The sequence below is a fragment of the Schistocerca nitens genome, chromosome 1, assembly GCF_023898315.1.
Source record: "Schistocerca nitens isolate TAMUIC-IGC-003100 chromosome 1, iqSchNite1.1, whole genome shotgun sequence".
In the NCBI taxonomy this organism is placed as follows: Eukaryota; Metazoa; Arthropoda; class Insecta; order Orthoptera; family Acrididae; genus Schistocerca; species Schistocerca nitens.
In genome coordinates, this window is record NC_064614.1 from 443193719 (window position 1) to 443218687 (window position 24969).

The following is a 24969-nucleotide window of genomic DNA, read 5'->3' on the forward strand; positions in this document are numbered from 1 at the left end:
GCCGCCAGCACTACTTCTCATAACTCCTGATCCATGCATGGCTCAAACTTCATTACCGTAAGCGCTGATGGACTCACAGACTCCCAGCTGCGTCCCAAACTTAGATACCACTGGAACATTTCAACGCCACGACTGCGCTATATCAACCACTATTTGTTAGTTTGTGACGTGTCGCGTTGCTCTATTGAATGATTTCGTCCTTGCCGATGAAGTATTTCAGCTGAGATCAATAGTTTTTCAGAGAGTTTTCTTGCTGACAAGTAATCCCAGAGGTATACATGACAGTAAATTGCATAAACCAATGGCTTTCAGTCTATGATCGACCAGCCACTATGATACAATGTTAGTTAGCCATGCCTCATCCATTCCGGCAACGTAACCCGTTCATTGTAGCCAATGAATGCAAATGTAGTTACTACTGTATAGCTGAAATACGTTTTAGATTAAGCATGGAATAAGAACATTGATTTTAAGTTGGCTTTGAATTAATAACCTAATCTTACTTCAGCGAATTTTTAGTGTCAAGTTTGGTTCATTACGACAGCGATCTGGTCCAAACCAAGGTACAGATCAGCCTTTCGGCACTACACTACCAGTTTTGGGCTGCTCAGATCAATAGAAGGCTCTACGTTATTTGGTGATCTGATTTACAAATATACTTATCAGACTCCACAATGGAGAGAGGGCCGGGAGGAGCTGCGTATATAATGATAGAGCTCTTCAATTTCTAAATCATCAATTGAAGGAAACATATCGTTAACTAAAAAAAATGGTTCAAATGGCTCTGAGCACTATGGGACTCAACTGCTGAGGTCATAAGTCCCCTAGAACTTAGAACTACTTAAACGTAACTAACCTAAGGACATCACACACATCCATGCCCGAGGCAGGATTCGAACCTGCAACCGTAGCGATCGCGTGCATATCGTTAACTACATCATCAATACTCCGCACACACTGACGCCGTGTGGTGGATGATGTCGTACCACTTTCTGATCCCTTCTTTCATGTTCCATTCACGAAAGAACTGTGGGAAGAATTACAGTCGGTAAATTTCTGTATTAGACCTAAATTCTCGAATTTTCTCGTTGGGGTCATTTGTCAGCTCCGTCTTTAGGCGAGTATTCTGTGCGATTTTGATAGTGATACATTGAACACTCTTTTAACTAGTGTATTTGGTAATTGTATACGCGAAAATCTTATAAAATACACTGTATCTCGACCGCACCTCGCGTACTTTCGGTTTCGCGAGTGTACTGGTTCAAAAATGGCTCAAATGGCTCTGAGCACTATGGGACTTAACTGCTAAGGTCATCAGTCCCCTAGAACTTAGAACTACCTAAACCTAACTAACCTAAGGACATCACACACATCCATGCCCGAGGCAGGATTCGAACCTGCGACCGTAGCGGTCGCGCGGTTCCAGACTGTAGCGCCTTTAACCGCTTGGCCACCACGGCCGGCGAGTGTACTGGTCATCATAACCCAATCTATTCCTCTTCTTCTGTGCTGGATGACTTTTTTTGCACAAAAGTGTTTCCAGAGATGAGTGAGAACAGGCAGGTATGATTCATAGTTGTGGCGAGTTCTTTGAGATTTTCTGTAGAGTAACTGAAGGCTACAATGACCGTGATTGTGTTCGCGCCAAAATGTGGTTCATAGAACAAACTTCAGTCGTGTTAAAGCGAACGTACTTTTACCGTGATACTGAGAACGTACTTTGATCGTAGTACAGAGAACGAACAAGGATCACGACATAACCTTTAGTGGTGCACAGATCGAATATCGTTCGTGGTATAAACATCGAATTTTGATCGTGGTACATAAACTTAGATCGCACTGTAACACTGCAGCTTTAGCCAATAAACATATTATGGACTAGTGTGGCCGCTGTTAGGCATTTAAGTCTACGTGGGCTCCTGTTGCTTCCATTAACGATGTAACTGAGACGCCGATGCATGATCTTTGGCTTTGTACCGTTCCACTCTCGTGCCGACGTGTGAGACCTGGAGCCACAAACGCAGCCCCAGCCGACAGCTGCATATTCTGCTCCATTTAGGAGCAGATCAAGCAGCACCTCGTCGGTGGCAGAAAATATCGGCAACACAGCTCGCTTGTGAGAATAACAAGAGGTACACGCTCTGTATTACAGAAAGGTGCTCGGAAAATGGAGGAGCAGCAGCTTCTGAGCACTGAATTTGGTGCCCCAGAAGTGAAACCATCAGCCATAGATGAAATAGTTGGTGAAGTTTCCCAGGAATTGGGGGCTAAGAAACTGCCACCGGCATGTGCACAAAAATTGAAACGCAGATTAATCATATTCAATCTCGCCCAGTCACAACTGGAAGGATAAGTCCAGTCAATAAATAATGAGAACGCCAGACTGCGTGCAAGTTTAGAGGTACAGATTGGGGCCATAGCACAACAGGAGATTGAGTCCTTGGATGCATTAAGACGAGCACGTCTAGAGGGACAGATTGACATCCTAAAAAGGGAGAATAACAAGCTCAAGGACCAGATCACAGTTCTAGAGGTTAATAACTTTCCCAACGCGAGGGAAAAGATAGAGAAGCTGCGAGAAGAGAACATTTGGTTGAGGTTAGAAAATGAACATCTGGAAAAGATAGAGAATAAACAGTCACCACTGACTAGCGGTCGTTCCAGCAGCAAAGGCAAGATTTAGCTCTAACGCATAAGAGGCCAACGCAAAACAGAATACAACTCTCTTCATTAATCAAAAACACAAATGAAGTGTTAAAACAAACTTACGACATGCATAGATCCAAAAAAAGAAAACCTAAGCATAAGATCAATCAGCAAAACACAATCCGTTGTAATTGTGGAAACACAGACACAAGAAGCTGTAAAAGATTTTTAGAGAAAAGTCGTAACATTTCAGAAATTAAGTGTGAGACCATAAAAAAGAGAAGACATCTTGTGGCAATCTATGGGTGCCAACAACTTACAAGGATGATGAAAGGTTGATGAGTTTCTGATAGAAATATATGAGTTAAATTTACCAGGCCAAGAGATAACAGGTTTTGTAAATAACATTGTGTAGGTAAGTCCCAGAGTAAGAAAACAGTTATTGAGTCAAAACAAAGTATTTGTAAGTTTCCATCCTCTAGAAGTCAAAGATTACAATGTTGTTGCAAAATGTTTTAAGTGCTGCGATCTGGGCCACATTGTGAAGGGTTACAGAGACCCTCAAATTATTTGTTGAATATGTCGTGAAGAAGGATTTAAAAAAGCATAATGCCCACGACCGAAGTATAAAATAGGATGCATCCCGTGTAAGAAACGAGGCAAGACCTACACCAAAAGAGGAACGACTGAGTGTGTAACTTACAAACACTTGTACAACTGACAAATTGAGAAGACTGACTGTGGCCTCTCACGGTAATACGAATTCCAGCCATCACGCGCAGTACGTTCTAAACACAGAATCGGACATTTTTACACCGAGGATGAAAAAACGATGTGCATGCACAAGAAGTAGGTAGCTTGGTTTATTGCAGCGGGACACAGTAACCAGTAAAAATGAAATAACATAATTAATATACACTCAGGCCATATCTTGATAATACAAATTATCTGGATCATAACTGTAATGTACTGTAACATCTGATAGTTGCACTACGCTAAAACGTGAACTCTTATTATGGACTAGATTTCAGACTGCACTAATTTAAAAAGTGGAAGAATAGGAACATGAAATAATTGAGAGACAAACTCAAAACATCTCACACACACACGCCGTTCACTCACAAATTATATAGTGTCAAAATGCATTTCGCAACAACATCTACGAGACGCAACAATGCATAAAACAATCAATTATATCTCGGGCAGATCCCGAACATGCAGATAGATATGACACAACAAAATGTAAACAGTACATAAAACCTGTTAAGTTTATCTCAGGACGATACTGCAGTCCAGGGGAAACCAGTTCTGCCATCAATGAGAGGCCATCGCATCCACCCATAGTAATGACCATTAAACAGAGCAACACCAACATTGTATCGTGTAAAGAAAGTAAAAACGATGTAGCGAGTTATTGGGTAGGGGTACCACCAATAATCTCAAATAATGTGGCGTGTGAAGAAGGAAGGAAACCTCCACCAATCCCCAAAAAAGTGCCAACTGATGGAGTAGGGCTACCACAACCAGCTCCAAAGAATGTGCCAAGTGATGAAATAAAAACAACCCCAATACTCCCCATTGATATGCCGTGTGATGAAGTAGTGACACTCGCATCAATCACTAAGAATGAAAACATAAATTAGGAGAAAAAGGGCAAAGCCGCTGTAGACAGTGACAAGATCAGCAAGGTACGCAAGTTATTAACAAAATATAAAGCCATAAAACAAAGTGGGGAAGCAAAGTTAACTCTCAGCAGCTTCGGGCAAAGGGATATCTTGCAAGCTGCACAAACATTAAGTTACGCGAAAAGGGTTATTCCATTTGCTTCATACAACCAAACAGATGGATAGCATGATCCTTCGGAAGGAAAACTTACCCACTGATGGGAATGAGCTTGTTAATCTCTGAGCCGGCCCCTGCGGCGGAGCGGTTATAGGCGCTTCAGTCCGGAACCGCGCTGCTGCTACGGTCGCAGATTCGAATCCTGCCTCGAGCATGGATGTGTGTGATGTCCTTAGGTTAGTTAGGTTTATGTAGTTCTAAGTCTAGGGAACTAAGGACATCAGATGTTAAGTCATATAGTGCTTATAGCCATTTGAAACATTTGTTAATCTCTGAGACAGTTCTACGGACGGCGTTCAAAAGTTCTCACCATTAAGAAAATGTATGAAGACCTTGTCAGGGCTCACGAGAGTGTGTACTTTGACCCAGAGGAAACGGGTGTGATGTGCTACGTGTATACAAGGCAGCCGTCAAGATCTTGCAGCTCAGTGCCATGAGGAGTTGAATTGTAAGTGCGGAACTCCGCAGGATGGCCCAAGAGTTTAACGTTGATGTGATGTTCGTTCAAGAAACATACAGTACAAATGGGAAATTAATATGTTTGCCCTCCCCCCGAACAGCTCTATCGCTGCTACAGTGATAATGGACAGCAAGTGCCAGGCTAAAAAGAAATCACACAGTTGTGCAACAAACATATTGTAACATATTGTAATAAAGGTCACAGACAAATTGGTACTGGCGTCATTACATGCCCAGTACTCCCACATAATTCAACCATACACAGACAGCTGATAGCACTTTACTCGAAGAGGAAGAAGATGATCATTACAGCCGACATCAATGCTAGATCCCCCTCGTGGCATTGTGATCGGGCTGATGACCGCGATCAGTTCATCAGCGACGTCTTAAGTGCGATCAACCTGTATATTATCAACAAAGAAGGACAACCACTTACATGTATAGTACATGCTGGTGGCAGTAACAATATAGACATACACTATGTGACCGAAAGTAACCGGACACCCCCAAAAACATACGTTTTTCACATTAGGTGCATTGTGCTGCGAGCTACTGCCATGACTCCGTATCAGCGACCTCAGTAGTCATTAGACATCGTGAGAGATCAGAATGGGGCGCTCAGCGGAACTCACGGACTTCGAACGTGGTCAGGTGATTGGCTGTCACTTGTGTCGTCCGTCTGTACACGAGATTTTCACACTCCTAAACATCCCTAGGTCCACTGTTTCCGATGTGACAGTGAAGTGGAAACTTGAAGGGAGACGTAGGCACAAAAGCGTGCAGGCCGACCTCGTCTGTTTACAGACAGAGACCACCAACAGTAGAAGAGGGTCATAATGTGTAATAGGCAGACATCTATCCAGACCATCACACAGGAATTCCAAACTGCATCAAGATCCATTGCAAGTACTATGACAGTTAGGCGGGAGGTGAGAAAACTTGGATTTCATGGTCGAGCGGCTTCTCATAAGCCACACAACACGCTGGTGTATGCCAAACGACACCTCCCTTAGGTATAAGGAGCGTAAACATTGGACGATTGAACAGTGGAAAAATGTTGTGTGCAGTGACGAATCCACGGTACACAATGTGGCGATCCGCTGGCAGGGTGTGGGTATGGCGAATGCCCGGTGAACGTCATAAGCCAGAGTGTGTAACGCGAACACTAAAATTCGGAGGCGGTGGTGTTATGGCGTGGTCGTGTTTTTCATGGAGAGAGCTTGCACCCCTTGTTGTTTTGCGTGGCACTATCACAGTAGAGGCCTACACTGATGTTTTAAGCACCTTCTTGAAGAGCAATTCGAGGACTGATGCACGGCCTGTGGCGGAGTGGTTATACGACAATAAGATCCCTGTAATGGAATGGCTTGCACAGAATCCTGACCTGAATCCTATAGAACACCTTTGGTATGTTTTGGAACGCCGACTTTGTGCCAGGCCTCACCGACCGATATCGAGACCTCTCCTCAGTGCAGCACTCCGTGAAGAATGGGCTGCCATTGGCCAAGAAACCTTCCAACACCTGATTGAACGTATGCCTGCGAGAGTGGAAGCTGTCATCAACGCTAGTGGTGGGCCAACACCGTATTGAATTCCAGCATTACCGATGGAGGGCGCCACGAACTTGTAAGTCATTTTCAGCCAGTTGTCCGGATAGTTTTGATCTCATAGTGTAACTATAGTTAAACATATAGCTATAAATATAGAAATTGATGGCGTGAGTATCTGAATGCCCGCATCTCGTGGTCGTGCGGTAGCGTTCTCGCTTCCCACGCCCGGGTTCCCGGGTTCGATTCCCGGCGGGGTCAGGGATTTTCTCTGCCTCGTGATGGCTGGGTGTTGTGTGCTGTCCTTAGGTTAGTTAGGTTTAAGTAGTTCTAAGTTCTAGGGGACTTATGACCACAGCAGTTGAGTCCCATAGTGCTCAGAGCCATTTGAACCATTTTTTTAGTATCTGAATGTAACGACAAGTGAACATAGTACACTCATCATTGACAGAAATACCACAGCAAATCATACAGCATCATCAAATAAATATAGGTTAAGCAGGGCTAATTGGGTGGTGATTCAAAACTATGTAACAGTTAAACTTAGATGAAAGTGTAGACCTAAGGACATATAGACTTCAGCAAATATCACAAACTATCCAACGAAAATACATACCGATTTTCACTAAGCGGCATAAGAAAGATTCTCTCTGGAGCTGTCTATATGAGCCGAAAGAGAAAGCTCTACCACAAGGCAGCTACCACCCGGGACAGACATATTCGACTACAAGAATACAAGGACGCAAAGACTTCATTCAAAACCATATTGATCACGGCTAGAGAAGAACGTTGGAAACACTACAACACATCTACAACAGAACACATGGGAAATATCATACAAACTTTTAACTGCGAAAATTAAGTTCCTTCTTGTACTATCTACGCTAAGGCAGGATGACGGAATTATGACACGGGAAGGGAGACGAACAGCACAATATCTGTTCGACAAACGTCTCCCCAATGACGACCCACGAACAGGTACCCAAGCACACAGACACACATTAGGGAGGCAATGTATAGGGACAACACTAAAAAACGTCACCTACCCGTTGGCGCGAGAGGAGGTCGCGTTAGCAATTCCTGGCTTGAAAAACAAGAAAGCACCAGAACTAGACCATATCCAATCAGAAACATTGCGCCCGGTCTCACCGCAGATAACCCCATATTCAAAAACTCTAATAAGTGATACCCTGAAGCTGGGACGAATGCCTCTAGCCTACCAAACAGCCAACACAGTAATTACCAAAAAAGCCGCAGATAGGGTTCCAACAGAACCAAAATCGTACCGTCCAATTTGCTTGTTAAATACATCGGCTAAGGTCCATAAGAGGCTTCCATGTAACTGCCTCCACGCTCACAGGGAACTTCACGGCCTTAGTCAGCACCAGTTTGGCTTTAGACCGGGAAAATCTATTGACGATATGATTAATCGAGCTTTTCAGATTGTAAAACAGACATTTCAGAAGTACGCAGTTGCGATTCTTAGTGACCTTGCTGGCGCCTGTGATAGTCTTTGGTGGCCAACAATGTTTGGACGAGACTATTGTAGGAATAGAGCTGCTGGGTGGCTAAAAAGGATTACCAAAGGATGTTTACAAGGCTCTATCTGCAGACCCATCTTCTGGGATATCACAACTGAACGCTCTGGAATTTAATCGATGGAGATGAACGTTCACACGGGATTTTTGCGTATGCTGGCTGCATGTTAGTAGTGATATCACCCAGAACATTAGCAGTGTTGGAAAACAAGGCCAGTGGTATGCTACACGCAATACAGCAACGGTGCAACTAAAGCAAGTTATCCATAGCAGCACAACAAACAGCGTACCCCATGCTTAAAAGATTACTGCAAAGATACCCGGCAATTAAAATTAACAACACAAACATAAAACTAGATATCTTTGGGTACACACATTGACGAAGGACATAGCTTCAACGAACACATGCAACTAATCAAAAACAAAGCCGAAAGTATACTTCGCAAACTAGCGACACTAAATTCGACACATTATAGACTACCGCTCACACACATAAGAATGTACCACTGTGCACTTTTCGAGTCGGTATTAAGCTTTGCAGCTAGTACATGGGCACATAAACTCGCTCTCGTCATTAACATTATAACTGTTAGGCGGGGCAGAAGACTGTGCTCGTTAGACTATCAAGGGCTTTGTATGTGGTGCTTGGAATACACCCAAATCGATATAACCGTTAGATATCGGGCTGCAACATATTGGCTGAAGATGGGTAAACCTGAAAGAGTATTGCAGATCACTGGGCAGTACATAGGCGCCAGCTAAAAAATTGGAGTGGGGACACTCGGCAGGAAGTGTGGAACGACACTGATTAGGGCCGTCGAGTCTATTCATTTTACGGTTGCGCCATGTCAACCTCAGACGAGGCATGGTTCACTTTGTGACTGGACATGCCCCTTATCCCAACCACTTGCGGCGCATGTCGCTTTCAGAAAGCAATCGTTGCACATGCGAGGGAAATTGATTCCCCAGAACACTTTCTTTTGAAATGCATTTGATACAGGCAGTTGCGTAATAACACAGAACATATTACGGAAACAACACCGCATGATGCGCTGAGGAACTCAGATACTTAGACATACTTGAACGCAATCGCCAGCAACATCTGAAAAGCAGAGCACGACATATACAAACAGAATCATCAATACAGAAGGCACAGAAGACAAGGACAGGCCGACACAAATAGCACAAGTAGCTCCAGTACTGACGATGATACGAGTGGCAGTAAAAACACAGACGTAACATAGACACACAAAATATACGTAACATAAAACACGTGAAACGTGCACGACTACTCACGTGAACGTTAATGAAAGACTGGAATTTATATCTGATTATGAGTGATTCTAATTACATGTGGGAGTAATTAGAATAGTCCGTGGATAGATATTGTTCTAGAACCAAGGTTAAACCTGTAACCAATACTGTTAAGTGGTTACATAAATGAACACATCATTGTAAATGTAATAATATGAATGTAATAGAAATTTAATATAAAGTAAGCAAGCAAAATCAAAGAGTGTAAATACACAACAGAAGCAGAGCATGCATTTTACGCAATTATACAAAATTAATTGGTCCACTGCTCAAAATAGTCTAGTTTTATTCTACAAAACTCTGTTTACAAGATTAATAATAGGTTAGTAGTGGCTTGTTATGTCTTCTACATCTACGTAGGAACAGTGCATACTGAATTAGGTTACACTGATCCAGGATATTTTTCAAAGCCAAGCAGAATTTGTTTACCGACTTACTTAGTGGTAGTAGTTGTTATGTAACCTAACAAACATCAATTCACACAACAGTCTAAGAAACAACACTAATATAGATTAGATCCGCATGGACTGAACAAATCGAGTTTTCCGGAAGACGAATGTTCATGTGAATAATACTAAAATGGGTAGCACCACATGTGGACGCTGAAGTTCAGTACCAAGGCCCCGTTTCCCAGGTGATGTTGGTGAAGGGATATCTATATCTATATCTATTCTTTCCTGTCTTCCTCTATTCTCTTCTTAAATTATAACATACATTTATAATTTCCTACTTCCAAATTTCTGTATTTTTCTTTAAAAATGGTTCAAATGGCTCTGAGCACTAAGGGACTTAACATCCATGGTCAGCAGTCCCCTAGAACTTAGAAATACTTAAACCTAACTAACCTAAGGACAGCACACAACACCCAGTCATCACGAGGCAGAGAAAATCCCTGACCCCGCCGGGAATCGAACCCGGGAACCCGGGCGTGGGAAGCGAGAACGCTACCGCACGACCACGAGCTGCGGACTATTTTTCTTTAAAAGCCGGCCTCTGTGGCCGAGCGGTTCTAGGCGCTTCAGTCCGGAACCGCGCTGCTGCTACGGTCGCAGGTTCGAATCCTGTCTCGGGCATGGATGTGTGTGGTGTCCTTAGGTTAATTAGGTTTAAGTAGTTCTAAGTCTGGGGGACTGATGACCTCACATGTTAAGTCCCATAGTGCTTAGAGCCATTTGAACAATTTTTTCTTTAAAAAATAAGTGTAATTGCTGCAAGTAAATAAAGGGTAACACCAAAATGCAGACAAAAGAACTCCACACAGCCCCACCTCCACATGGTGCTACGTGGGCAACAGTGCCCGTTGCCTCAATTGAGCAGTACAAATTTTCTGCGTGGTGGTGGCCATGGATACTGGCTATGAGGTCTGTCTGGAGCACTACGGCCTGCATAAAGCAACAAGATGGCAGGCCCTAGTAGTTATAATGTAGCTTAAAAAATGCAGACACGAAGAACAATTTCTTTCTCCGCTCCCTCAAGTTGACGCTACAATGGAATAACCAACCTAAGAGCTCGGAAGACACCTCTCTTCCCACCACAAAGAAGTAGCGACGGCGACCAGCACATCCTCCCCTGTGCACCCCACCCAGGCCATCACGCTCTCCGGCCCACCCTTACGTAATCTCTCCTCTCGTCTGCCGTGTGTTGATCGTTCGTGAAGATTGGCTCAGAAGTCTGCGGCCATCTTAGCTTGTGTATAGGATGTTCTGACCTACACTATCTTGGTGTCAGACGTGCTGAGTTTAATAGTGGTAGCAATTCGGTCACTTCGCGATAATATGTACTCGACTGCTGCTGCGAGACAACTGTAAACAGCACTCCGAGGCAATTCTGGTAAGCTTACAGCACACGCCGGCCTTTACAACGAGTCTTGATTACTCTCATGGCCATCCAGTTTCTCCCTCTTTTTCTTTTCGCCTGTTAGGACTTCCGGTGTACTGGAACGAACTTGTTCATTAATTACCTGTGTTCTTCTTTGTATAAACTCTTTCTCCCTTGGAGAAGAGGCTATCGTCACTGATAATCCGATATTGTGCGTTGCTGGTTTTTCCGCACTGTACAAGCTGCCTTACATTCTTTTTTCTGATTGAGTCATTATACTTTCTGTAACCTTCCCCCTGCCCATAATTCTTCACTCTTCAAACACTCACCGTCTAAAACGCTTGCTATACGGTCCGATCTCCGAAGCTGTCACGGCCAACGGGACCAGAACATCTTTCGAAGTAAACAAATACTTATCTAAAGACAGAGGCAGGAAGTAACGGTTATAACAGGAAGTCCGACTATCATCTTCATTCATACACCACTAACTTGGTTTCACCACTTCTTTTAACAGGTTACTGAGTCGATCATACCTCTTTTTGATTTATTAACCGTCACAAGTGCTACAGATCTGGTGACGATTCGAAAAACAACTTACAGTACTATAGATCAAAAATTGCACAATAACAGGAAGAAATGCCGGACGATTGTGTCGGTCACGTAGGAAACAACAGTGGCAGAATAATGAGTCAATTTCGTAACAGATTAAAACTGTGAACCGGATGAGGACGTGAGCCTTCCGACGCGACTCATGACTTGCACTCGTAGATTTATTTCCGTCATTACCACTGTCCTACGTAGCTTACCCGACTTCACAAAAGCTCTCCTGCATGCCTTGCGCAACTAGCACTGCCGGAAGAAAGGCTGTTGCAGAAAACTGGCTTAGCCCAGTGGTCGGCAACCTTCTGAAAGTAAGGATCGTATAGTGGCAAAATGAAATAAAGACGGGCCACACTTCTTAAAAATGTTATGTACCTGTAACGATACGATGATATTAACAATGCAAAAGCACATACATTCAGTTTTACATTTTATTTATCATCATTTAATTAATAAGTAGGAACAATAACGAAAAGAAAATGAGACAAAAAAGTAAGTGAGAGCTTCAAAATAATTACACATGCGAGTCGAACCAAAATTTAAAGTGATTTCTGAGACTATATTTGACTAGCTGCTAGCCGGATGTTTGCTTTCGTTTCTGTCGTTGAATTTCGCAATAGCATTCAAATTCTCATCTGTGGAACGAGGACAATATTTATGTTTTCTGTAATTGAGAATTAAAAAATTTGCTAACGTAAGAAAGTGCTGCCAAAAATTGTAATTATTTGCTGAGCAGACCATCTCAGTTCTTCCAATTAGATGGCCAACTACCATAAAATTTAACAAGATTATTGACTTCACAGAAAGATTTTTTTGAGTGTCATTAGACTGAAGGTCAGTCACAATGATTTTTAAATTACTCGGTACATCATCAATAGCACATGCAAGAGAGTTTGCAAAAAACTGCAGTTTACCAGAAACTTTCTCGAAGCCACAATATCTCTCGTTGAAATCTCTTGTTAAAATCCATTTTATTTTGTTACTTTTGTCAACGAAAATTTATTCCAGCTTCCTCGACAGTTTTATTTTTTCTTGTACCTTCATATTCAGCATATTTAGCTCAGTACTTAAATCTGTCAAAAATCCAAGGTCTATTAACCACTGAGGATATGTAAGTCTTGGAAGACATTTACCTTTTATATCATATATGTGCTGATTTCTTTCCTCAGGTCAAAATCTTTTCAGTATTGATCCTTTACTTAACCATCTCACTTCAGAATAATACAGGACATCTCAATGATCTGCTTCCATATCTGACAAGCTTTTGCAATTTGAAATGTATAATACATTTTTTCTGATGAACTTTACAGTTGATACCACGATATCTATTACTTCCTTCCATGAAAGAATTTTGTAGAATAATGCTTCTTGGTGGACAATACAATGGAAAAATAATGGAATATCCCAATCTATCCCTGACAGTTTAGGTTAATTCTACTGACTAACCTCTTGTTTTGTCCAGTCATTTTTCTCCCTGCATCATTTGTAACGCTTACCAATTTTAGCCATGATAAATGCATTGATACTATTACAGAAAAAATACCACTCTGTACCCTAATTAATGACCCATTCAATTCAATAAGGCGATTAAATTAAAGCTAAACAAAGTAATGCGCCGCGCAGGGTAGCCACGCGGTCTTGGGCGCCTTGTCACGGCCCGCGCGGCTCCCCCCGTCGGAGGTTCGAGTCCTCCCTCGGGCATGGCTGTGTGTGTGTGTTGTCCTTGGCGTAAGTTCGTTTAAGTTAGATTAAGTAGGGAGTCAGCTTAGGGACCGATGATCTCAGCAGTTTGGTCCCATAAGACCTTACCACATATTTTACTTGAGGAAGTAAGCGATTAGTTTTCACCTGCATCGAATCTAGCTACCGATACCTTATTAAAAATAATAAAATTATAAAATACCCTATTAAAATAAGAAAATAATAAAATACCCTATTAAAATAATAAAATAAAATAACTCCACTGGTGCAGCCTTGCGACGTTTATTTTTACACCCAGGCGAAGAACCTTATACAGCGGCTACAAAGTTGCCTGTACTTCATCAAACAGAATAGAATGATAGCTTCTAGAGAAGGCTGCATAAGAATTGCGTCAATCGTCCGCCATCAGTCATCTGTAAGAATATTCACTGATGTGCTTCCATATGCGTAGTGCACCATTTAATTGTGTGATGACCGAGAATCATATATGAATGTAAACCACGTGTGTTTTGCAACAGACATAATGAGAAATCATGCATATGCAAAAATTTCGCGTTCATTACACGTTTATTGTTTTCCATATATCTACGATGAGTATCAGTCGTCCAGTGCTCAATACGTTATATATTATACTTGTCACAAACGTATGTACCGTAATATAAGCCGGCCGGAGGGGCCGAGCGGTTCTAGGCGCTACAGTCTGGAACCGCGCGACCGCTACGGTCACAGGTTCGAATCCTGCCTCGGGCCTGGATGTGTGTGATGTCCTTAGGTTAATTCGGTTTAAGTAGTTCTCAGTTCTAGGGGACTGATCACCTCCGAAGTTAAGTCCCATAGTGCTCGGAGCCATTTGAACCATTTGAACAGTAATATAAATGTAATGATTGTACTAATTTGACTGGAAGTTCTTACGTATCGTATTGTAATTTTCAATTTCCTTACAAAGAAGTATTTTCCATTTTTCAGGATAAATATTATATAAATAATAAATGAATAGTTGAATATTGATAATTTCCGCTGTCATAACAAATCTGATGGCAGAATAATTCAGGAATAAAAAAGTACCAATAGCCAGATTCGATCTAGGGAGCATGCACTTGTGAAGCTACGACCTTACTCGCTAGGCTGCGAACTGCTTGAATACTTGCGATTATAATTATATAAGCATGCCTAAAATTTTTAAACTCCATCTTCTCGGAAAGGTTGAGAATTGTGTCCTCCCGTTTACATACATTGATTTCCTAGTCGTGCCCTACAAATCCTGTCATTGTGAATCAGATCGGTGAGGGGAAGTTTGTACTGTCCGCTTGTTAGCCACAGTCAGTGAATATTCAGTGTGAAACCTCTTTCCTACTTCCCAAATTTCACAGAAACTCTCCTTCGCCTGGCTGTACTGTAAAAGAACATTACGGAAAAATGGCTTAGCCCCTGGCTACGAGATTGTTTGCAAAATGAATTTGCACTTCACAGATTCCGTGGACCTCGTGTGAATATCGCAGTGGCAAGGGCATTGTCCGCACAAGACAAACTTCTGGGTGCAAATCTTGGCCGATGCACAGTTCAAATCTTGGAGGGCATTTCAAAACAGGACAGACACCGCTTTAGAGTGGGAGATTCAGTTTGGAAGAGGATAGGAAACGTGTAAAAGTCAAAGTTCTGGGTGTGAATCGTGGCCGATGCACAGTTCAAATCTTGCAGGTCATTTCAAAACAGGACAGACACAGCTGTAGAGTGGGAGAATCAGTTTGGACGAGTATAGGAAACGTGTGAAAGTCAAAGGTCTGGGTGCGAATAGTTGCCGATGCACAGTTCAAATCTTGCAGGGCATTTCAAAACAGGACAGACACAGCTGTAGAGTGGGAGATTCAGTTTGGACGAGGATAGGAAACGTTTAAAAGTCAAAGTTCTGGGTGCGAATCGTTGCCGATGCACAGTTCAAATCTTGCATGGCATTTCAAAACAGGACAGACACAGCTGTAGAGTGGGAGATTCAGTCTGGACGAGGATGGGAAACGTGTACATGGTGTGCTAGGAGCGATGTTAAGAAAAGCTGCCCGCTCACTCACGTCGCGCACGTCGCGGACGGTCTGCGCGTTGCGGATGAAGGAGGCGAAGATCATGTCGACGCCCTGCTCGACGCCGAAGCGCAGGTCGCCGGCGTCCTTCTCGGAGACTCCCGGCAGGTCGACGGGCACGCCCGGCAGGTTGACGCCCTTGCGGCTGCCCAGCTTCCCGCCGTTCTCCACCTCGCACTGCACCGCGTCCTCGGACACGTTGCGCACCAACAGCGAGATGAGCCCGTCGTCGACGAAGACGCGGTCCCCCACCGTCACCACGTTCGTGATGTTCCCGTAGTCCACGTACAGGTGCTCCGCCGTGCTCGACTCCGCGTACTGCAACACGACACCAACTTCGATGGTCGTCTGTGTCACTGCCATACCTGTCTCCTCAGGGACCGATGACCTCAGCAGTTTGGTCCCATAAGACCTTACCAAAAATAACAAAAAAAAAAAAAAAATCCTGTCTCCTCATAAAAATCGGCGCACTTCCAAGTATCTGCCAGTATTCTTGCTAATTCCAGCAAGTTTTCGGATGTAACCACTCCCACCTACGAGAGCTCTGCCTTATCACTATATGCAAAGATAAAATAATTTGTAATGTTTATTCTTTATAAGTTTATGTTCATTAAACTAAGTCCTCAGGAGACGGAAACTGAACTCGGCCTATCTTCCTCCTCAGTATGCTGCCAACGGTACCTGAAATCGGGGACACATACCTCAATGCTCGTGCCAGGTACATGAGATAAGTCAGTGAATCGCAAACTTTCCCGGAATTTTCAGAATTGTACTTTTAAAAAGGAGTTATTTTACTGCTATTTTCTAAATTCACAGTACTATTTGGAAGCAAACTGTTACAGCGAAAACACAGTTGCGCTGCTAAGCTCGTTGCCATGAACCCTATTCCTTTTTAAGAGGCTGACCACGCATGTATGTTCCAGTTCAATACCGTGGTGACGTATTTTAATGTGTTATGTTTTCTGGCACGGTGCCAAATCTCGCGTAACGATTACGTTCTTTTTATTTTACATATGGACTTCAGAATTGTGGCAGTTTTACCCATGATTATGGCATATCTTAGAAACCCTATCACACGTTTACAGCATTGTACAAAAATATAACATAAATGTATTAGGTTTCCTGTGTTCCGGCGTTGCTGAATCACTATTGATGGTTCCGTAACTAAGCAGATATTAGCTGATCCAACATTACTGATCGACAGCGATCGTTCCATTCCTGCCAGTGTCAATAATCATTTAGTGTAGTCATGTCGAATTCAAGCAACGAGTTTAAGACAAAGAATTTTTATACTGTAAGCAGGCTGTTTAGGTTTTCATGTTGGTAACGTCACGTAGCGCTCGTATGAAAATCACTGGCTGTGCTGTGTGCAGTCTGTGGCTAATTTGCATTGTTGTCTGCCATTGTAGTTTTGGGCAGCTGGATGTTCACAGCGCGTAGCGTTGCGCAGTTGGAGGCGAGCCGCCAGCAGTGGTGGATGTGGGGAAGTGAGATAGCGGATTTTTGAGAATGGATAATCTGGAGGTGTGTCCATCAGAAACAGTACATTTGTAAGAATGGATGTCATGAACTGCTATATATATTATGACTATTAAGGTAAATACATTGTTTGTTCTCTATCAAAATCTTTCTTTTGCTAACTATGCCTATCAGTAGTTAGTGCCTTCAGTAGTTTGAATCTTTTATTTAGCTGGCAGTAGTAGCGCTCGCTGTATTGCAGTTGTTCGAGTAACGAAGATTTTTGTGAGGTAAGTGATTTGTGAAACGTATATGTTCATTTAGTCAGGGCCATTCTCTTGTAGGGATTACTGAAAGTCAGATTGCGTTGCGCTAAATGGGTCAAATGGCTCTGAGCACTATGGGACTCAACTGCTGAGGTCATTAGTCCCCTAGAACTTAGAACTAGTTAAACCTAACTAACCTAAAGACATCACAAACATCCATGCCCGAGGCAGGATTCGAACCTGCGACCGTAGCGGTCTTGCGGTTCCAGACTGCAGCGCCTTTAACCGCACGGCCACTTCGGCCGGCCGTTGCGCTAAAAATATTGTGTGTCAGTTTAGTGTTGATCAGGATGAGTAAAGAGGGAAATGTCTGAGTACGTTCAGTTCTGCCCAGCTGTTTGAAAATCAAATATCGTAAGGGGTATCCAAGCACAGTAATTCATTAATTTTTCTAAGGAGATATTTCATATGTCAACCCTTAGCCGAGGATACCTCACTGGAATTTTCTGATTTTATCATTGTAGTTTGAGTAATTTTGTATTAATTGTTTATTGCTAGCGCGTAATTGTAGAGAAAATTTCCTTTGTAGTTGTAGTTTTTCATTGTTGTACAGTAAAACAGTTGTGGCATGCATGTACATTTGCACCAAGTATTTCGCAGCTGCGCTTGCAATTAACTGGTATTATTTTCAGTGCTATGTTAATATGTTTTCTTATTTTTGCTCTTCAAATTGTGCTTTTCTTGTTACCGTGTGAAATACGTGATAATTATGGCGTGTGAAAAACGTAACACTAGGCTCCAAAGTAAACTGAGAAATGATAGTGACGACGAGCGTAGCTTATCAGCACCATCGTGTAATGAATTAACAGACATTCAAAGTAGCAATTTGGTAATTGTGCATAGGGCAATGGAACGGGCGGCAAATAATGGTGTAGACAGTGAAACAGCTAGTGAAGTGGGCAGTATTGTCGATCGGTCGGTCGGAAACAGCTCGCCACAGGGTTCTGAATTGACAGGACACTATTTTGCAAATACCGTAGATTCAGGTTTGTGTCATTACCCGTTTATCAATCAAGTCAAGACACATTTTCTGGTTTTCAAAATGCGAATGTTGCCGGTGCATATGCACTACCGAGAAGTACAGAGGAACATGTATCAGATACCAGTGCATTGTTATTACAATTAATGCAACAAATGGGACAACAGTTTCAAAAGTTAGACACAATTAAACAAACACAATGAGGACAAACAGAGCAACAAATGCAACAAAATCAGAAACAAATTAAAGAAACACTTCAACAAACACGTGAAGATTTAACTATTGAGTTACATAACATCGAATCAAAATGTCAAAAAGTCTATAATGACGCAAAAACACAAATTCGTGAGAATTTTCAACCTATTTTTTCACGGCATGAAAATGCATTACAGAGCCACGAAGCAGCCGTAAAAGAACTGCAAACTATTGTTCATGAAAATCAAGAGACCTTGCGGGCTAAAATTGACTCAGTTGCATCTACCGATTCGGTTAGGCAACTTGCAAAAATTCAGGAAAACTTAAGGGACACAGTAGATACTCTGAAAATTGGTTCAGAAACACACATGGAGGAAATTAGTTCATTATCGAAGAAAGTAGTCGAACTTTCGGATCAGCTAAAAAATTTATCAAAATGGTTCTGAGCACTATGGGACTTAACATCTGTGGTCATCAGTCCCCTAGAACTTAGACCTAACTAACCTAAGGACATCACACACATCCTTGCCCGAGGCAGGATTCGAACCTGCGACCGTAGCAATCGCGCGGTTCCGGACAGCGCGCCTAGAACCGCTACACCACTGCGGCCGGCAAAAAAAAAATTTATCTACGAAGTTAGATGATAATCTGAATGACACAAAACCGGTAGTCTTTAATGACACAGAAGAGTGCGAACAAATTAGAAAATTCAAACAAAATCAAAATCAAATCAATACACAGTACAAAAGAGAAATCCGGGAAGTACAAGATCAGCTGACACAGGTAACACAAGAATTACGTATTTCAGAGGACACTCGCGCCCCAATACGGGAAGAGGGACATAGAAATACGGAACAGCCACAAAATAATAACACAGGGCATTTCGGAAGTTATGAAAGAAATTGGCAATGTGCACCGAATTTTGAGATTGAACCGCCGACACGATGTAACAATGACCGACATGCGACTCGCCGACATGATGATTTTGACTATAAGCTGTTCATTACTACACGTAAATTCAAAACGTTTAAGAATTCTGGCAACGACATTCATCCACAAGCGTGGCTCCATCAATTCTCTCATTGTTTTCCTCCCAGCTGGTCACTAGAGCGCAGATTAGAATTTATGTGTGGCTACTTAGAGAATGAACCAGGTGTAAGATTGTGATCGGTCATTCACGATTGTCACAGTGAAGGAGAATTTTATCATGCCTTTCTCTCAGCATATTGGTCTCTAGCTACTCAAGACCGAGTAAAACATAGCATCATAATGATGAAACATTTGGGACAATCTGCATTTTCCAGTCTTGTCAAATATTTTCAAGAGATGTTGCATAAGAATCAGTATCTTTCAAACCCATACAGCCGCTCAGAACTCATCCGCATTTGCTTAATCAAATTGCCTGAACATTTACGACATATTATTTTGGTAGGACGTTGCAAAGACGACATCGAATCTTTTCAGGGACTGTTACAAGAATTGGAAATTGACACTGACAATTGCGGGACGCGAAAACAGGAACACAACTATTATAGGCCACATCCTTCACAATTCCGCAATGACAGAAATAATAATTGGACACAACAAGGCTATTCTTACAACGCAAATCGTGACCAAAACAGGCACCACCCGTATGACAACCGTTGGCAGAGTAGTAATAATTACAGGAAAAGATCACCTCTCCGCGGTAATGACTATCACAGAGACAATCAGAGAAACAGACAATATGGGAACCAAAATAAGTATTATCAAAGGAGACAGAATAAATTCAGATGCAACGGTCCACCGTGCAGTTACGACTCATGGAGAAATTCTCCACCACGTGACCGACAAGAACAAAATTACAGCGACTACCGACATGACGACAGACGATATAACCTTAACAATAGACCAGAGTTAATCAGAACTGACGGGATTCAAACAGGGCAGGGCCCTCTCGACAAGGTGAATTTGTAGAAGTTAGATCTCCAAATCCCAATAACAACGCGCGTCAACAAAGAGACAGACAAGACTCGCATCGCAGGCAGCCACGTGCGCCGGCTGGCTCAGAGAAAAATAACATACACGTCAACCTTGAGAACAATTTTAGCATTCTTTACCGACATATACCGCATGATAATTGCGTTCAAGTTTATATGCTGCGTACTGAAGAAACATTTCACATGTAAAACCGTTTATTGAGAGATAATCTGCTTTTTAACTTAGTCCTTGCAATAAAATTTTTCACTTCACGTTACTAGTACGATTTGTCACACTTAGAAATTGTTAACATGCAACAGTGTTTTGCAGTTAACTATCCAGTCTAGAACTTAGGGAACATATTTAGACAGTAATTATGAATGCATTGTTAAAGCCAACAGACGACAGTGTTATTGTGTGTGTACGTTCTTGCTTGTTAGTTGCACGATTACGTAACAATTATAAGGCTTACATACTTAGAACATATACCGGTATTGCTAATGAGATTTTAATGCAATATTTTGGTTTACTTGAAAATACATTATGGATTTAAAGTGCTTTCTGAGAGATATCAGATGACACACTGGTTAGTTTATTTGACAGCTACACGATTATATCACGACGCTACTAATGAGTGACACAATTTATAATATTGCTTTTGTGGTGTATCTGTTTCATACCTTCACAGTTTTTCTGAATTCTTCTGGAAAGTAAAACATGTTTTAGTAGTAACTTTTGTGGTATAGCTACAATGAGACAGCCTTTTTCGTAGCACAACAATACGTTACAGCACAGTACTTTCTTCATTATGGCAATAAGCATAATAACTAAGATATCTATACGCAAAGCATTTCACTTTTGTTTATGAGGAGGTGAGTACATTGACTTCAGCAGAACTTTGCTTACAGAGGACGATAACTACGACAGTTCCATAGAATTATCTTACAGCAAGACGCACATTTAGCGCTACAGGACACGCATTTGAGTGATTAATTTTGTACTTAAAACATTTATTTTTAAAGATTTTTTAATTGCAATGATACAAAGGTTTTCCGTGATACATTTCATTCCATTGCTGTAATCTGTAACACCTGAGGTTATAATTACATTGCCGGCCGCGGTGGTCTAGCTGTTCTAGGCGCTCAGTCCGGAACTGCGCGACTGCTACGGTCGCAGGTTCGAATCCTGCCTCGGGCATGGATGTGTGTGATGTCCTTAGGTTAGTTAGGTTTAAGTAGTTCTAAGTTCTAGGGGACTGATGACCACAGATGTTAAGTCCCATAGTGCTCAGAGCCATTTGAACCATTTTTTATAATTACATTAATCCTCAGGGGGGTACACGCTTACTTTGTGTACCATGTGTTTGGCAAGCACAAGGAACCCTAGCTAATACGGTATTTGCTTATACAACTTTACACATCGGTACCATATTCCTGTAACACAGAATTATACAGCTATCTGATTATTTAACAGAGAAACAAACATTTTTTTACTACATCAGTGACAGGTGTTTACGTAATTACACAGTTGAATAACTTCACACTTATGAAATTGTATTTTGTATGTACTTTGTGAACTGTTCATATATTTTTCGGAACCATTGTGATACTATGAGGGCTTTGAATGATGTATTTGGTATGGGATCATGATTTTTAAAGCACGTTTGAGGTAGATGACACTATTTAAATGAGCAGATAATTTTTTTAGGTTTTGAAATTATTGCAGAAAGCCACGACGTTTTTGAGATTTGGCTGAGTTTTTATGATGTTATTATTACGATGACAACGTGTATTATGCTGTTGAGGTATGTTTATGATCAATAAGCTGATGCTATATGAGGAATCTGATTATGCTACGTATTTATTATGATGAAATATTGAAGTGTTGACCCAAGATTGACGTGTCGATGAATATGTATATGTGTAATAAGGTAAGGAATAATGAGTAGTGATTAGGGACTCTGTATTGGGAAAAAGGATGTTGGAAACCAAGAATCGTACTTTAAGAGTTATGAAATGCGTGTACATGTGTGAATGTATCACAATGCCGGCGAAAATTTTTTGGACACTGTTATGTTTATAGGATTTAGTTTCTACACATTTGTAACGCAAATTCTCGACCTGTGAAATTTTTTTACATGAGACTGTTACTGTAGCGCAAACTGCTGTGGTAAATATGCTAAGTGACCTTGACGTAATGCGTTATGGGCGCCCAGCTGTGCCAGTCGCCTGGAGAAAAAGGCATTAGAAAAAAAAGAGGCCATTAACCTCGCTATTGACATTTCTTTGTAGATATTTCAAATAAGACACGCTCATACTTGAAACATATGATTGCAGTTTTGAGCTCATACTTTCTGATACTTACTGAAATGCTTATGAATTGATGGGAAATATTCTTACATCTGCACACCTGATTATGACAAGTGTCTTTCTACGAGAGTTGAGAGAATTTCCACTGACTTATGAAATGCCACATGGCTATTGAATTAAGGTTTTATGATTTGCTTTGTATATAGTTGCTTATTTCATTTGATATCTGGTTTGCAGCTGTGTTGCAGCATTGATTTTATAAAATAAAATTAAATGCATTTGCTAATGTGAACACTTTCTGTCAACAGATCCATTAAATAATAATTTTATGATCCACATTCTTCGAAAAATGACAACTTGGAAAGGAAAGAACAATAAGAAGGGACTAATAACAGTAACTGCATACTTAATTTTCTTTTCAAGTACTTGGTATTTTTTTTTGAAGAATAAGTTGTTGTGGTGCACCACTTTAATGACATAGACATTAAGATATGAATAGACATTTCCCTTATCTGCATTGTTGTCTTAAGCGTACAATTTTTTCTGCTTGAGCTATGTCATATTGAGGTATAAGTTATTGCATTTGCTGCTGCTGTTTGCCAGGCATAGTGCTACTGAATTTCACTTTGTATTACTCTGTTAAGCCAGTTTTACTACTGATTTATTTTTGTTGTTGCTGCACATTGGCTCATATTAGTCGTAATGTTGCATTTGCTTTGCTAATTTATATTTATTGCTTCTAGCTTTGCCAGTTTGCATTTTTTTTTTGTCATTGCTGTTTGTGTTAATTGTTTTGTGCTGCTGCATTGCCTTGTATCTTAGTTTATACATCTGAGCTCAGTAGATTTTTGTTAGCTTAAGAGGCGGTAGGCTATATAAAAGAATGAGTTGCAATGAAATGGAAGAAATGCATTGAGAAGTTATACGAAAAATGTTTTTTTTTTAAAAAAAGGGTACTGTACAATAAAGAATAATTATTTTGGAAGAGGATATGAATAGATTACAGAAAGCAGGTATAGATAAGACTTTTTGGGAATAATGATGAACGAAGGCAGATCTCCAAGAAGTAAAGAAGGTTTTGTTTGCAAAATACTGCAGTAAAACAAACCCTGTCCTTTCCTTTTGTGTTATTCCACTATGTGTTTGTGTACCCTTATATATTTGTGTTCTTCCTGTCTTCATGTATTTATCTGACAAGAGTTATGTTGTAGAATTTTTCTAATAATGTGTTATTTACTTTGTAAAGATGTTTAGACATTATTTATTCTGTTCTGTTCTAATACTCATGTGTGAAATTAATGTTCGAAAACTATTCTCATTATTTTATTTATTTATGTATGTCATAATTCCTGTAACACTGATGTACATGTTTATTTCTATTCTTTTGTAAAGCCTGTATTACTACAAATGTTATCTGTATTATTATGTTGTTAATGATGTTTTCTGTACCTTTGTAATTGTATTCTCATGTTATAAAACTGTAATTGACACCAGTTCATCAAATTAAGTAACTTGTAAGCATTCATTTCAATGCACACACTTCTGTTGGTCACAATATGTGAGTAGATGGGACTGTTAGTGTTTGCATGTGTGTTAATAATTCAGCAAGGGACTGGTTAACAGCATTGCTGGTTCTAAGGCCAATTCGAAAAACTTTGTGAGTGCACAAGTGGTGGTTTATTGACTTGCTATATTGTCCGTAAGACACTTCGATGGTGACTGTGCACCTGCACAGTCGCAACAGATGGCTGCTGGCCATGTCTACAAGGACTGCAGTGGGTCTGCACCTTTGATGACCCACCAATACCATACTCTCTACCAGGACTACAGTGGGTCTGCTCTGTGATGACTCACCTACCAATATTCTTCAAAACTTCGACTGACCCTGCTGTGGGTTTGCTCTGTTGTGGCCCATTACCTGTCTGCATGTCAAGAGTCAGCATTGTCTTTCCATTGGAAGGACAACAACACTTCTTCAAGACTGCATGGAAAACCATTACTTCCGTGTGCATTTTCTTTTTCTGATCAGACTTTGTGCAATGCAATCACAATTGTGATAAATGATCAGGACTGTCTTTATGAGAACAATTTTTGCTTTTGACCAACAGTGCATCAATAAGTGTGTGCATTTGATATCTTTGTTATTATAATTATGAAAAATATTATGAAATCATTACTGGCCACTGCCCAAAACAATTTTTTA

General features: G+C 41.2%; 1 protein-coding gene across 1 annotated transcript in view; it reads right to left on the minus strand.

Annotated features, from left to right (window-relative positions):
• Positions 1-24969, minus strand: part of LOC126253318 (pyruvate kinase-like) — a 147895-nt gene that overhangs the window by 98404 nt on the left and 24522 nt on the right. The window contains exon 4 of the mRNA XM_049954612.1: positions 15532-15858. Within this exon, the coding sequence (XP_049810569.1) occupies positions 15532-15858 (327 nt within the window). The remainder of the gene's footprint in view (positions 1-15531; positions 15859-24969) is intronic.